Source organism: Heptranchias perlo, chromosome 30 (assembly GCF_035084215.1).
Source record: "Heptranchias perlo isolate sHepPer1 chromosome 30, sHepPer1.hap1, whole genome shotgun sequence".
Classification (NCBI taxonomy): Eukaryota; Metazoa; Chordata; class Chondrichthyes; order Hexanchiformes; family Hexanchidae; genus Heptranchias; species Heptranchias perlo.
The window spans coordinates 17,155,367-17,170,445 of record NC_090354.1 but is presented as its reverse complement, the minus strand read 5'-3'; the positions used below and the strand labels follow the sequence as shown (position 1 = coordinate 17,170,445).

Here is a 15,079-nt window from a genome sequence, read left to right as displayed (position 1 = left end):
TGTACTCCTGTATATCGATTGTATTAATTCCACTGTACTCTATATCGGGTATATTAACACTGTATGTATTCAATGTATTATCACTGCTCTATATCATAAGGAAGCTGTTAACTAGTCGCATTTCCTTTGAGATTTCCACTGGAGAGGCTTATGTAAAACTGCTAATATAGTCATTTAATTTACAGAACAAAGGGAAGGAGCATGGAGGAAAAGACATACACACAAAGTAGTATGACCTGTAAAGTGTTCAAAACGAGATGGTTAGGTAGCCACATTGATATTAACATGAGACAATAGGAGGCGAATGAGAGAAATTCAAGACATTTCTGAGACTCAGAGAACGAGCAAGTAGCTGAGGTGGTACGGTAGATAGAAATGGAAGCAGGAATAACTAGCTAAGCAGGCACGCTACAAAGATCCAGGAGCCTAGGAGAAGAAAAAAGTGGGTCGACGCTAAGGGTGCAGACCCGCGCCCCCCCCCAACTCCAGTTTAGTGTTCCAACAGAGGGTCCCTACCCCAATCACAGTACAATTTGGGCTGACTTGTTTAATATATTCATGCAGTGCTCACTCCTTGCCAATAGATGGTGAAAGTACACTTTATAAATATACTTGAGACCTTCAGTCACCTTAACCTATGTGGCTGCATGAATTACAATATTAAGCAGATTGTGATATTAAAACTTATGATACCAAAATAGTTTTCCCTAGATTACTAAGATTACAAAAGTGAACCTGGTATTTTAACCTGCAGTGCCCCATAGTCAAAATTAATTGGATAACATCTGCGCTAAAGTAATCCAGACATAAATTTATGCCATTGTGTTAACGGGTAGTTTAAATATAGCATGCAGAGAAAATTCAACCTGTCGGAAGTACCAAATGGCAGCCGGGTATCACATGGGTGCTCGAGCGTATTCTGCAATTGCCTGCAGTAAAGCAACTGACTACCATTTTATTCTCTCTTGCCCCCCACCACCCCCCCAATCCAATGGTACAACTGATGTTGGCAATCTGTGGAAATTGAGTTCAAAACCATCTACCTCACAGGATTGCTTTTACTGAATTGCTTTTTTCCAAATTAAAAAGTCTTCATTAAAGAAGCTTTCACCAAGACAATTACTAATTAAATTTCATTTCAACTCTCCATTTGTTTGAATTTTTAAATATTTCTATGGATTGAAAACAGGGTGTAATTAGAATATGGTTAGAATGCTAATGTCTGCTCTTTGTTGATGAATCAAAGATGGAGGATGAAGAACAGAGGTTGCTACAATAAGTTCATAAGCCTTCGGTTTCAATGTGATCTCAAGATTGTGTTTGGAGCAGAAAGGTCAAAAGTATCAAAGGACTTGGTAGCAAAGTGGGAAATATCAGAGAAAGCTAACAGATGTCACATTTTTCTCTCGTAGACTAGTGTCAATATAATTCTAGAAGCAACTGGAATAACGCTTCACATGAGGGAAATCGATGTGGCACTCCAACTTGCAACGTAAGCATAATACTTGTTCCAATCTTTGTAAAACTGTCCGTTCCCAGTTTGATTTTTTTTAAAAACTGAACGCAAATCTCTATCGTTCTTTTCAGCTTCACAATCTAATTTCTTTAGTACGGTTAGAATCAGCATTGGGAGGACCAATCCACCATGTAACAGACAGCAGGAGGATTCTAGAGCAATTGCTGACATTTTGAATTGAACATTAGCTCACTGTTATCCATTTGTTTGAACTATCTCTACATCATAATATGTGATTAGAATGTACAAATACAAAGAACTTCAAATCCTAGTCCATGGAGAGGGTACGGAAAAGATTTACCAAGATAATAAGAGAACATAAGAACATAAGAAATAGGAACAGGAGTAGGCCATACGGCCCCTTGAGCCTGCTCCACCATTCAATAAGATCATGGCTGATCTTTGACCTCAACTCCACTTACCCGCCCGATCCCCATATCCCTTGATTCCCTTAGTGTCCAAAAAGCTATCGATTTCCGTTGTGAATATACTCAATGACTGAGCATCCACATGACTCTGGGGTAGAGAATTCCAAATATTCATGACTCCGAATGAAGAAATTCCTCCTCATCTCAGTCCTAAATGTCCGACTCCTTATCCTGAGACTACATCATGTAGTTCTACATTCTCCAGCCAAGGGAAACATCCTCACAGCATCTACCCTGTAAAGCCCTCTTAGAATCTTTTATGTTTCAATGAGATCATCTCTCATTCTTCTAAACTCGAGAGAATATAGGCCCATTTTACTCAATCTCCTCATAGGACAACCCTCTCATCCCAGGAATCAGTCTAGTGAACCTTTGTTGCACCGCTTCTAAGGCAACTATATCCTTCCTTGGGTAAGGAGATCAAAACTGCATACAATGCTCCAGGTGTGATCTCGCCAAAGCCCTGTACAGTTGCAGTAAGACTTCCTTACAATTGTGTTCCAGGCTCCTTGTAATAAAGGCCAACAGATAAAGGCACTGTATCTGAATGCACAAAGCATTCGTAACAAAACAGCTGAATTAATGGCACAAATAGAGATAAATGGATTTGATCTATAGCCATTGCAGGGTTGCAGGGTGACCAATGTTGGGAACTAAATATTCCAGGGTACTTGACTTTTAGAAAAGATAGGCAAAATGGAAAAGGAGGGAGGTAGCCCTGACAATAAAGGTTGAGATAAAGACAGTAGTGAGAGGGATCTTAGCTCAGAAAATCAGGATGTAGAATCAGTATGGGTGGAACTAAGAAATAAAAAGGGCAGAAAACACTGATAGGAGTAGTTTACAGGCCCCCTAATAGTAGTTAGTATTAGAATATAAATCAGGACATTAGAGGAGCATGTAACAAGGGTAATGCAATAATCATAGGGGACTTTTGATCTTCTAATAAACTGGGCAAACCAAATTGGCAAAAGTAGTTTGGAGGACAAGTTCAAGGAATGCATCCAAGACAGTTTTCTAGAACAATATGTCAAGGAACCAACAAGAGGAGAGGCTATTTTAGATCTAGTATTGTGTAATAAGACAGGATTAATTAGTAATCTTATAATAAAGGATCCTCTGGGGAAGAGGTGATCATAATATGATAGAATTTCATATTGAGCTTGAGTGATGTAGTTAAGTCCGAACCTAGGGTCTTAAATTTAAAGACGACCAATTATGTAGGTATGAAGGGTAAGTTAGCTAAGGTAGATTGGGAAATTGGATTAAAAGATATGATGGTAGATAAGCAATGACAAACATTTAAGAAATAATTCACCATTCCCAATGAATATACATACCCTTGAAGAATAAAAGCTCTACAGGAAAAGTGATCCAACAATGGCTAACGAGAGAAGTTAAGGATGGTATTAGATTTTAAAAAAGAGGCTTACAGTGTTGCCAGGCAGAGATGACATGCTTTAGTTATTAAGAGACACTGAAAAATCTGGATTTCATTTTACTGGAACAAAGAAGATTAAGAGGCGATCTGATGGAATTGCTCAAAATTATGAGGGGGTTTGATGAGGTAAATAGGAAAAGACTATTTATGCTGGTTGGTTGGTTACTTGGTAATAAGGAGGCAAATGTGTAAGATGATTACCAAAAGAATGAAGAGAGAAATTAGGTTAATTTTTCTTATGCAGAAGGTTGTTAGGATATGGAATGTCCTACCAGACAGAGACAGTAGTGGAAAAATAATCCATGATAGTGGAACATAGAGGACACATTTTTTTAAAAAGGCAAGAAAAAGGATATCCTAAATGTGTCTTTTCCCCATGTGTGGCATAGTGAAACACATGAAGTGGGTAGATTGGTGACTAGCACTGAAGTCACCTGACTGCTCTGATCCTGCTGATAGATGCATGAGAACGACCCCATGGTTTATAGTGGTCATGTTATTGGAGAGAAGCTTTTGGTCACCGTATGGATAATCACCAGCAAAAATTCATGTCCCGCTGCACTGGGGCACATGGGGCCCGATATTAGGAGGGAGGCGGGTTGCCAGCAGGGGGTCGACTGGGCGCGTGGGTAACGTGGAAGCCAAGGTAAGTGGCTTCAATTTACTTGCGATCGCAAGTAAATTGAAGCCACTTAACTTGGCTTCCGGGTTTCGCGCTGGAAAGCTGCGCAGCAGGCGGACTGCGCACCCGCATCATAGACTGTCAGCAGGAGGAGCCCTATATAAAGGGGCAGTCCTCCACTGACGCTGCAGAAAGAGCCAAAATTATAGCATCGAGCAGCCCAGGTGGAAGGCTGCTCCCAGGTCCTACTGGATCGGGTGAGGAGGAGGGGGAGGACAGAGATCGTCTCCCCGGCGGACAGGAGGAAGTGGCCTGCCTCTGCCACCACGAAGGCCTGGCTCGAGGTGGCAGAGGAGGTCACCAGCACTACCAACATATCACGTACCTGCATACAGTGCAGGGGGCGCTTCAATGACCTAACCAGGTCAGCCGAAGTGAGTACACTTACTCATTCCCCTACACGCCGTCTGCCACGTCAGTCACCGCCCCCACCCCACATCTCCATCTGCACTGCCAACTCTCTCATCACTCCTCACACCCACTCAAAGCTCATCCTCATCTTACCTGCACTTACTCACCTCGCCAGTACTGATCCCACCACCACCACTCAACCCAATCCTCATAAAAACTCATGGCTCTGTCTCATACTCACCCTCTGGTGCATCTCTTTCACGGTCAGCCTCACCCCACCTGCCACTACCTGTGCTGCAGCCACAGGGCATGCATCACGTATGTGTAGTAGGAAGCGTAAGGCAAACATGTCGTGAGCATGAAGGGGATGCACAAGGGTGTTTGAGGGTTTGTCATGGTTTTTACATATTTGATTTCTGATCAACTCACATTACATATTATATTGTCACCACTACTGCCACGTCTTGGCCATTCTTGACTGGCCTTTCATGAGGTTCTCCATGAACACCCTTGATGCCACCCATTGGATCACCCTAAAGTGGGTGTATGTGTAGTTGCACAACTACTTTGTGCAGGTGTCTGTTGTGCAGCACTGTGTTGTGTAGCTCCATGTGGCGGAGGTGGATGGTGTGCCTGGTGAGGCTGGTGATGTTGCTCGTCCTCCAGTGGAGTGATAAATGCAGCAATGGACCCCCCCCCCCCCCCCAATCCTGACGGTGTGAGTGTGAGGGGGTCCACAAAGTAGGTAAATGTGTTTGGACAGCAGAGTTTAGGGTATGATTTAATAATTTGGAGTGTGGAGACAACGGGGTGGCAGGCAAAACTTTGTCTGAGGTGACAGAGTGCCCTGCTGCAATGAATGAGGGTTTACCCCGCACCTGTCAAATGGACCTTTGCAGCTGCCTCTGGCTGCAACACATCTGTTTAAACAGGGAGTGTTTCCCCCAGCATGGGGAACACACTCTGGGTAGTTCAAAATCCGAATCTAACTAATGTGGTCTGTAAACAACCTCAAGCACCCAGATGATGATCTTAAGTGGGATCCCGCTGGCTTTGATTGCCGGTGGGAGTCCTGCATGCGGGGGCTACGCGCGCACCGAATCGTGTCATTGGGGAACCCGGAAGTGGGCGGGTTGGAGCCGGGCTCCGGACCCGCTCCGGGGAGCCCCCCCACGCCACGAACTCACCCGCTCGGCCATCCGAAAATTGACCCCAAGGTGTTTGAAACATTAATGCTACTTGATGTGGCCATCAAATTAAGAATGGTGCTTTTGTAAAATATAACTCCCAAATGTTATTCAAACATTAATTTCTTATTTCACAAACAGGGAAAGTGTGCAAAGTGACTTGAAATTAGCCATGGCATCGGTATCTGTGGAAATTCAACTACAAGTTAGCCTTATTGGGTAAGTATGTAATCGGTATATTGACTGAGTCTAAGGTTGCTTGCATGCTGCAAAAATGACCTAAGGTTGCTTGCATGCTGCAAAAATGACCTAAATAATGCCTTTCTAACGAGATGCTGCATTTACTTAGAATTTTCCAACAAAAGCATCCCTTTTTCAGTATGAGGGATTTTGTAAATAATTTAACAAACTATAGTTACTGCTGTGCTATACTGCATGTGCGATGAGGAAGCCTGGCTGTTGGAATCATGTTTCCAAAATTCCAGTTATACAACACTGGGGACACTTCAGTTCCATAAAAGCAGATTCTTGTAAAATCATTACTGTAAGTCTGGGCATCAACTGACTAAAGTGTTGATGAAATTTGTTAATTATTATGCAGCCGAACACCTTTTAATGAGAAATATTTCCATTCTTCATTATTTTGTATTCCGATCACAGCCCTGCCATTATGCCCACAATGCGTATATATGAATGTTTTACTGCCTAGCTCCTTATAAAACAGCAATTATGATACAGAATAATCCCTTCCTTGTAACCCATTCTTATAACCCATTCTGATATAATAGCTCCAATTCTAACCCTGCTTGCCCGATGGGAATGGGGCAGGCAGGTGGTTCAAATAGCAGTGGAGTACTTACCGCCACGCTCCCGACACACTCCCACCCTCCGTCGTTTTAACCTGGCAATTTCTGAAGGCGGCCAAGGTGCCCTCCGCAGGCAGGTGAGGGACTCGTGATTATATTAAAATTGGGGTTCTATGACTGAATTAGCACATCTCCCACCGGGAGTTAAAATCCGGGCTAATGAGTTGTTTACAACTCTATCGCTAATAATGAAATCTGCCAAAAGCATTCCTCTGAACATGCTTTTAGAGTCTAAAGATAGCACATTTAATTAATTTAAAATGTGTATATATACATACGGATCAATTACCCAGTTATTTCATCAAATAGGAAATCTAATGTGTAAAGCCACACTGTTCACTAGCCTGTTTATGGGTAAATGTTTTGCAATTGGCTTTACACTACTGAAATTTTGAAATGTGCAAGGCATCTTGTTAATTTTGACGGTATACCCAAGGCTTATTCAAGCATCGAAACCCCTTCTCGTGCCTGTTTACTAAAGATACACAACACTTTGTCGTGTTCAACAGTGTAATCCCCTCTAGTGGAGACAAAAAGTACTGCACTTGAGATCTGTTTGTATCTCATGCCTGGGGATTAGACCTTGGGTTTGTCGAGGACTGTTTTGCGGTTGTTAACTGCTACAATGAACCTTAACGGAGATTATTGTTGCAAACCTGCCTTTTAAGGTCAGTTGTCTTTTGCTCCTTCATTCACTAAGGCAGTTTATCAGCAGTTGTTAGCACAGTTTAATCACTTGTGCTTCAGTTCCCATACCACTGCCATTGGTTGAACCCAATGTGATATTAGTGCACGAACGTGACATTATGGTAGCCCCAATAACATTCCTAATTTTTTTCCTCTTGTCAGGGAAAAAACAGCGCAGCACACATACTTCAGTGGTACTGTCATGGGCGAGAGTGGAATGAAGACGGTTGAAGATGTGGGAAGTCCTGTGGACTTCACCTTCAAGGTGAGGACAGAAAGGATATCGTAAAAATTGCTCCAAGATCTATACATTTATGTGAAACCAAAACACAGAACATGTCCATATATGTCACTCTGCAAGTCACTTGTAGGGAAGATTTCCACTGGTTGCTCTTCGTAGTAAAATCATTAAAGCATGTTTAAGAAATGTGTTTAGAATGTTGCTGCAAGTGGTAAAGAACAGAAATCTTTCCCCATCGTGCTAGGACAGGCTTAAAATGCAGGAGGTGTGTGTTCTCACCTTTTAAGACTTAAAGGGGCACCATCTTTGCTGGACAGTGTTTTCCAAACCTTGTTCACAAATGCACAATATGATGAGGTAAATCACGTTGAAATGCCTCATTAGATTATTTACTTGTGAGGGCATCGCAAGAACACAACTTTTGCTCTTGCTCAAAGAAAAGTTTGCAAAACCCATCCTCATTGTGATAGTGCCTTCAAACAGAATACAACATTTATTCATGGTTGATACTGTATGTTGTTACTGTGTATATTTATATTACTGTGTGCATATGTGTGTTGATATTACTGTGTGTGTCTGTGTTGATATTTATTTACATTACTGTTTCTGTGTCAATGTTCCTGTATGTATATTTATATTGTGTTGGTACTGTGTATATTTATATTACTGTGCATGTTGATATTTTGTGTGTATATTTATATTTACATTTGTGTGTTTGAGATTTGATACTCTAATTGGGATTTTATGCTTCTGTGCTTTTCAGCCTGCAATTTTCCTCCCATACATTTTAAATATGGGCTAAGAAGCACAGAGGCAGAAAATCCCGGGTGATTTCTTAAAGCTAGATATTCAAATTTTCTCCTTGATTCACTGCTTAAAAATAGCATTTGGGTCAGATTTTTTTTGAATTGAGAAACATAACTGAGGGTTGCAGCTAGGCAACACCAAGGGTAAAAAGAATCGAAGAAAAGATGGGATAACTCAAGAAGCATTGCTTAAGAAGTAGTAAATAAAATATTTAATCCTTTAATCGGTTTAACACAGTGACTGTTCATATCTGGTAGCTCACAAGTTAGATATAGACGTTAAATGCACACAAAAGCATGCTAATATTTTCCCATATTAAACAGGTGACGAATTATGGAGAGCCTCTGGGTGACTTGGGAACACTTTACCTCAGTTTTCTGTGGCCATATGAAATCAGTAATGGGAAGTGGTTGCTATATCTCACTGAAATTGAAATGAATGGGACAGAAGACCAGTACTGTGTACCAGCAGGAAACATTGTGAATGAACTGAATTTAAAGGTAATTGGATATTTTCTTCACAGTCACCATCGTAATTAATCGTCTTAACGGCTCCGTTGACATTTCTGCACCAGTCGGGCTATTTGGATCAGCTCCCATTTTAAAAGTTGTAGGAATCAGTCAACCCTTAGAGTTCATATTAAATCTTCTAAGATGGCAAATCACATTACTGAAAATTTAAGTATAGTATGTTTTTAAAAAAAAATTTGCAGTAACTCTAAAGTTTGCTTCTCCTGCAGAGTCGAGCCTTTCCTCCTTCAGCCTCAGTTAGCACCTGTATTTACAGCAAGCCTATAGCCTCTTAATAAAAGTATCTAACTCACCTGTAATCTCATTATACGTATATAGACCACTGTCAATATGGTTTGGTTTGAAATGTTCCTGGAAAGTAGGTGGCGTGACATGAATATAAAGAACGAGAGGGAGGACCCCACTTTTGACAGTGCAGAAAAGAGGAAAAACACAGGGATTGAGAAAAGGCCATTTGACCAATCAAGCCTGTTCTTGCCACAGGCCAAACACTACCTATACCCTCTTGTAATCTCTACCTCACTTATTTAATAGCTTGTGGGAAAGCTCTGTATAATTTCTTCCTGACCCCCCCCAAAGGCGATCAAGAAAAACTCTAGCGTATCTGTCAATCCTTATAGCTCCAGAATTTAAAACTTGACCAGCTCTCCTCCACAAAAGACAACCTTCCCATACTAAGATGGCAGAGATCAATGTGATCCATAGAATCTCAACCATCTGTCAACTCACCATTGTAATCTTCAATCCCACCTTCAGCCAACACCCACTAGCTTTTCTCAGAGCAGCCAATCAACACAACACTAACCATCCCCACTGTAAATTTGCTGCACAAATCTACCATGGGAACAGGAATATGCCAGTCAGCCCCTCGAGCCTGTTCTGCTAGAACGGTACTAGAGGTGAGGGGGGATTTGTCCAATCCCACTTAAGACCGATACATCTTGTACCCATGCCTTTCTGCTCTGCTCAGCTTGTCTAAGTGAAACAGCTGCCTGCATCCACACCATGAGCAATTGAGTGTTAGAAGATGTCCAAGTAATATCACATACAGAATGCAGCATTAGTGGGCCCTGGGGTCAAACAACTGATGTGACTTCACAGCTGAAAGAATTGCACTAATTATGTATTAGCTCACAGTTGCAGGATATGAGTTTACAACCACAATATTCACACACAGTTGAGATCCTGATCTCAGCTGGGCTGTGAACCAAAAATATCAGGGGAGGCACGATGTCCCCCAGTGGGAAGGAAGGAAAGTTGACATGCAACTCGTCTGGCTGCTCTTGCAGGACCCTGGCCAGAAAAGGGGGGAAAAGTACTACTTAGATTGCACAGCATTTATAGATCTGTTCATTATTTAATACAAGCCAATTTTCTAAACAAGTTCATGGTAGTGGTTTTCACTGAGAAACTTAAAATCATGAGTCATTAATTATCCTATGTTTGCAGTGTGACAAAGGGAGTAAATTAGTTTGTTTGCAACCCAGCAAAGTGTGAGAGGTGTCAAACAATTGGTGAGCAAACACTTGGAGGTATACAGCTCGATGGTTGCAATTGGCCTATAATCAATTTCACACCCCATTTGGTAGATCATCAGACGTTAGAAGGCAAGACATGTTTCCAAGAAGCATCCTTTTATGTTGTCAGATTAATATCAATTTTGAGATTTCTTCTTCAGATGAATAACCAAACAAGCCACCCAGAAAGAAAAAAGCGGGAAGTGACATCTGCAGCTGCCAAGGATATAAGAACACTGGCAACAGTGAAAAAAGGAAAAGGCGACTTGCAATTAGTAAGTATATTAACCTGGAAACATGGGGGAATCATTCGGGTTATGCTTGGTTAAGCGGTGAGGGTGCATCTTCTGCTTTTCAGAAAAACAAATTGGCCGCCCCCAATCTCTCCTGTATCATCCACCATAAGATTGGAACATAGTTTCCAGTGGCTAAAAATAGACATCCACTCAGAATAAACCTCAAAATAACCATTGTAACCGGTGGAAGTGAGCTACCTGATCAATGCAAAAAAAATTCTGCTTTTCCATTTTCTGCAGATAGTGAAAAATTATACCAAGTGCAGACAAACAGCAGAAACTGTAGCTCTCAAAGTATTTCATACAGTTATCAAGAGGTACAGCCTTATCTGCAGCACATAAAGCAAAATGTCTGCAAGTGGCAGTTGTTGATACAATTGGTGCATTGTAGTCATAAAGTTGTCGGACAAGTGCCCAGGGATGCAAGGACGCTTGATGATTAAGGGGAATACCTACCATGTACAATATAGCTTGTGCTGGGTGGTGTTGCAAAAATAGACCGACAAAATAAGACACTCTATACATGATGCCAGTATATCCAAAACAAAAAGATACTTTCATCTTCTGGTTTATATTCTGGAATGAATGTAAGAGTTGTTAGTTTACTGATACAAGCATCGAAGCACTGTACAAATCATTATATTGTAAATGTAACATTTTGGAGAATAAATAGTTTTCTGTCCTGTGATGTAGATATGATGCATTTTCAGTCTTCTGAGTAGGTCTAAATTCACACACTGCACAAGGTTTTAACCGTGGTAGATGACCTAGCCGATGCCTGCTTTGATTGGATTGCTTCCAGTAATTGGATATCCTGACATTTAACATCAAAAGGACAATTGTAACTTGGAGAAGTTCATGGCACAACACAAAATACAATCTTCTGTCTGAAAGAAAACATGCAGAGGATTCACTAAAACCTGGACCACACCTCCCACCCCAACATTTGCCTGAGGAAGGAGAAAATCTCCGAAAGCTTGTGAATTTAAAATAAAATTGCTGGACTATAACTTGGTGTTGTAAAATTGTTTACAATTATGTTTAAGTTGTGATGTTTCCCAAATCTTAGAACACCATATTTATTTGTCTTGCTAATTACTTAAGAATGTGACAAGAATACAGGCAAAACATTTTATTTTATGAATGTGATGAAAGGACTTATGCTTTGATAGATATGAAATCTACATTTTTAACCACAGTACATCATCTTGAACCAATAAATTAGTGTTCTCAATCTCTGCCAATGCTAATCGAGTTTCATTTTATACATACACGTAAATAAATGAATACGGTATATAAAAAAGCTCATTGTAGATATTTGAAGTGCAAGTATTCCAGCACATTCTGCACGATAACATTTATCTTGTGGCCGTTGTGATGCCGTTTGAATTGCAGCTATCTGAAAGCTTCAAATTATGATGACAATGCCCCTTTAAGTAATGTCTTTGAATACCTTCCAAAGCACAATAATCTTCACCAAAAAGCAAAATATTGTGAACTCCGTAGGAGGCACACAAAATATTGATTGCATGATTTTTGTGACTGAATCTTTTGAATTGTATTGTTTAATCTTCAAACTCTATTTGCCATGGCTTTTATCTGTCTGTAACAGTCAATAAATACAGCTGAACGTTCTATTTTTAACAGGAATGTGGACAGAAACGTACAGCTCGGTGCAAGCATTTCAATTGTCTGCTGCGCAACATGACTCATGAGGCTACAGTAACACTCAGAGCACGGGTGTGGAACAGCACCTTTTTGGAGGTATGGACTCAGTCCTATCAATCATTTTTGTGTTTACCTCCCAGATTGAGTGTGGTTCTCTTTACAGCCTCTCCCATTGCTGATCTATGGTCAAACAGTAGGCATTGTCGACTTATAACCTCAAAGAACATTTCAACCACCCCCACCTTTTCTCCCTCTGCCACTCCACCCTGTCCTATCAGGTTGTTTTCCCTCCTGCTGCACCCAGTGATCAAGCAGATACAAGTGCCTTGGTACCTGATGAATCCAATTCCTCCTTATTTCCCAGTCCATGGTGCAGTGTGCTAGTTTCATTATCTAATCTGTGAATGACCGAGATATTGGAAATAAATATAAAGTATAGTACTAAAATTAAAACTAACATACACTGGGTATTAAAGTTGAAGTGGTAAAAATGGGCCTTGCTTGGCTCAAAGACAGTTTTCACTCGAGAATATAAGTTTGAAGTAATTGTAATGAGTTGAGAATGTATTTTATCTGACTCTTGTAGACATCATTCCTGAATGACCAGATGATTTACAAATTGCTGCTTTTCTCATTCTAACACCATGGTCTAGAAATTGTTCAGCGTAGCTCCTTTTTTTTCGGGCGCTGCTCAGACTACTAATGCACGTGGCGAGCAGGAAGCTTGTGCACGTTTTTGGCCAAAAGTGCGGCGTCCGCCATTTTGGGTAAGGACACAAAATATGCGTCCTCTATGCACTCCTGAAACAAGGGTTAGGTCCTATGCATATGCAGATAAGGAGCCTAATGCCTGTTTGAGGCCCCCTCTCCAAGATTGGTTTGCCCTGAGGTGGAAACCAGGCCTGGAGATCACCTGCTAGGTCCAACCTATAAGGTAAGGAGTGCTCCTCCCAACCCCACCTTAAAGAAACCAGTCGCAGCCCTGATCTGTGGCCCCAGTCCTGGACCAGAGGCCTGGCCACAGTTCACAGCAGCCCGACCTTGCACTCCCCTTCGCCAGCGGGCTCTTATCACTTTGCTGGCTCCATTGTAATGATGCCCAAGGCCCAATATTGGGGTAGCGCGGGTCTCACCATTCAGTTGCAGGGAATGCACTCTGCGCCCCCTGCATGCTGAAAAATGGATGCGCCTGAATTTCTGAGCCAATATCCATTCTTCCACATTGACTGGCGGCTGCTGCTGGTGACTTTCAATTTTATAAAATTCTGATTGTCCCTTGATGCATAATGATGAAAGTTTCGATGAAGGTTACAGAAAATTTTTAAAAATCTACTGATGTATTTTTTTTGGTGTTTTAGGAATACAGGGACCACAGCCGGATTACTGTGCTGCTGGAGGCTTCTTTACACTTGATGACAAATATTTCCACGATCAAAATGGAACAACCGAATGTGATAGTGAGTTCTTTCAGATCTCCTCCTTGTCAGTGGGCATTTAGACCTGTCAGGGATCTGAATCCATTTTTCTTTTAATCATGGTGAAAATTAAAACAAAAGCGATTAATTCTAGGAATCTAAAGTAAACAGCAACAACTTGCATTTACATAGCGCCTTTAACATAGTAAAAGGTCCCAACAAAATTTGACACGAGCCATATAAGGAGATATTAGTGCATGTGACTAAAAGCTCGGTCAATGTGGTAGGTTTTAAGGAGAGTCCTAAAGGAGGAGAGAGAGGTAGCGAAGCGGAGAGTTTTAGGAAGGGAATTCCAGAGCTTGGGGCCTGGGCAGCTGAAGGCACAGCTGCCAATGGTGGAGTGTTAAAAATCGGGGATGTGCAAGAAGCCAGAGTTAGTGGAGCGCAGAGATCTCGAGGTTTGTAGATCTAGAAGAGGTTACAGAGATAGGGAGCGGCGAGGCCATGGAGGGATTTGAAAATGAAGATGAGAATTTTAAAATCGAGGCGTTGCTGGACTGGGAGCCTATGTAGGTCAGCGAGCACAGGCGAGATGGGCGAACCGGACTTGGTTCATGTTAAGATACGGCCAGCAGAGTTTTGGATGAGCTCATGTTTATGGAGGGTGCAAGGTGGGGGGGCCCAGCCAGGAGAGCATTGAAATAGTTGAATCTAGAGGTAACAAAGGCATGGATGTGGTTTCAGTAGCAGATGAGCTGAGGCAGGGGTGGAGCCGGGTGATGTTACGGAGGTGGTGGAGAGGATATGTGGTTGGAAGCTCAGCTCAGGGTCAGATAGGACGCCAAGGTTGCAAACGGTCTAATTCAGCCTCAGTGGCCAGGGAGAAGGATGGAGTTGGTGGCTAGGAAATGGAGTTTGTGGCAGGGGCCAAAGACATTGGCTTCAGTCTTTCCAGTATTTAGTTGGAGGAAATTCCTGCTCGTCCAATACTGGATGTCAGACAAGCAGCATGACAAACCAGAGGCAGTGGAGGGGTTGAGAGAGGTGGTGGTGAGGTAGAGCTGGGTGTCGTCAGCGTACATGTGGAACTTGACGTGTTTTGGGTAGCATGTGGATGAGAAATAGGATAAACAAAAATCACGAAGTATACTGTACGTCCATCAGCATCTGACTGGTTGTCACAACTCTACTCAGAGTTACCTTTTTCATTTTTCAAACATTGGCAGACTTGTATATCTGCAGTATTTTCTGTTTTATTTTTTTCTTTTGGAAGCTGAGTTTTACACCAATCCATAACCAGACCTATTAACTTGCAGTGTTCAGCCCCAAAGTATTAATAGAATATTTAAAAAGCCCTGAGCGCTCACTGCTAAAGAATTTGACTAGTCTTTCCCCACAGACTTGTGCATTCAAACTGAATTTCAGGGAAACTTATGGGGAGCTTCTG

At 41.7% G+C, this 15,079-nt stretch overlaps 1 protein-coding gene across 1 annotated transcript in view; it reads left to right on the top strand.

Annotated features, from left to right (window-relative positions):
• The window catches only part of itga3b (integrin, alpha 3b), a 135,318-nt gene that overhangs the window by 110,638 nt on the left and 9,601 nt on the right, over positions 1-15,079 (top strand). Inside the window, exons 17-23 of the mRNA XM_067968987.1 lie at positions 1,413-1,492; positions 5,747-5,824; positions 7,321-7,423; positions 8,530-8,706; positions 10,415-10,528; positions 12,197-12,313; positions 13,576-13,674. Of these exons, the coding sequence (XP_067825088.1) occupies positions 1,413-1,492; positions 5,747-5,824; positions 7,321-7,423; positions 8,530-8,706; positions 10,415-10,528; positions 12,197-12,313; positions 13,576-13,674 (768 nt within the window). The remainder of the gene's footprint in view (positions 1-1,412; positions 1,493-5,746; positions 5,825-7,320; positions 7,424-8,529; positions 8,707-10,414; positions 10,529-12,196; positions 12,314-13,575; positions 13,675-15,079) is intronic.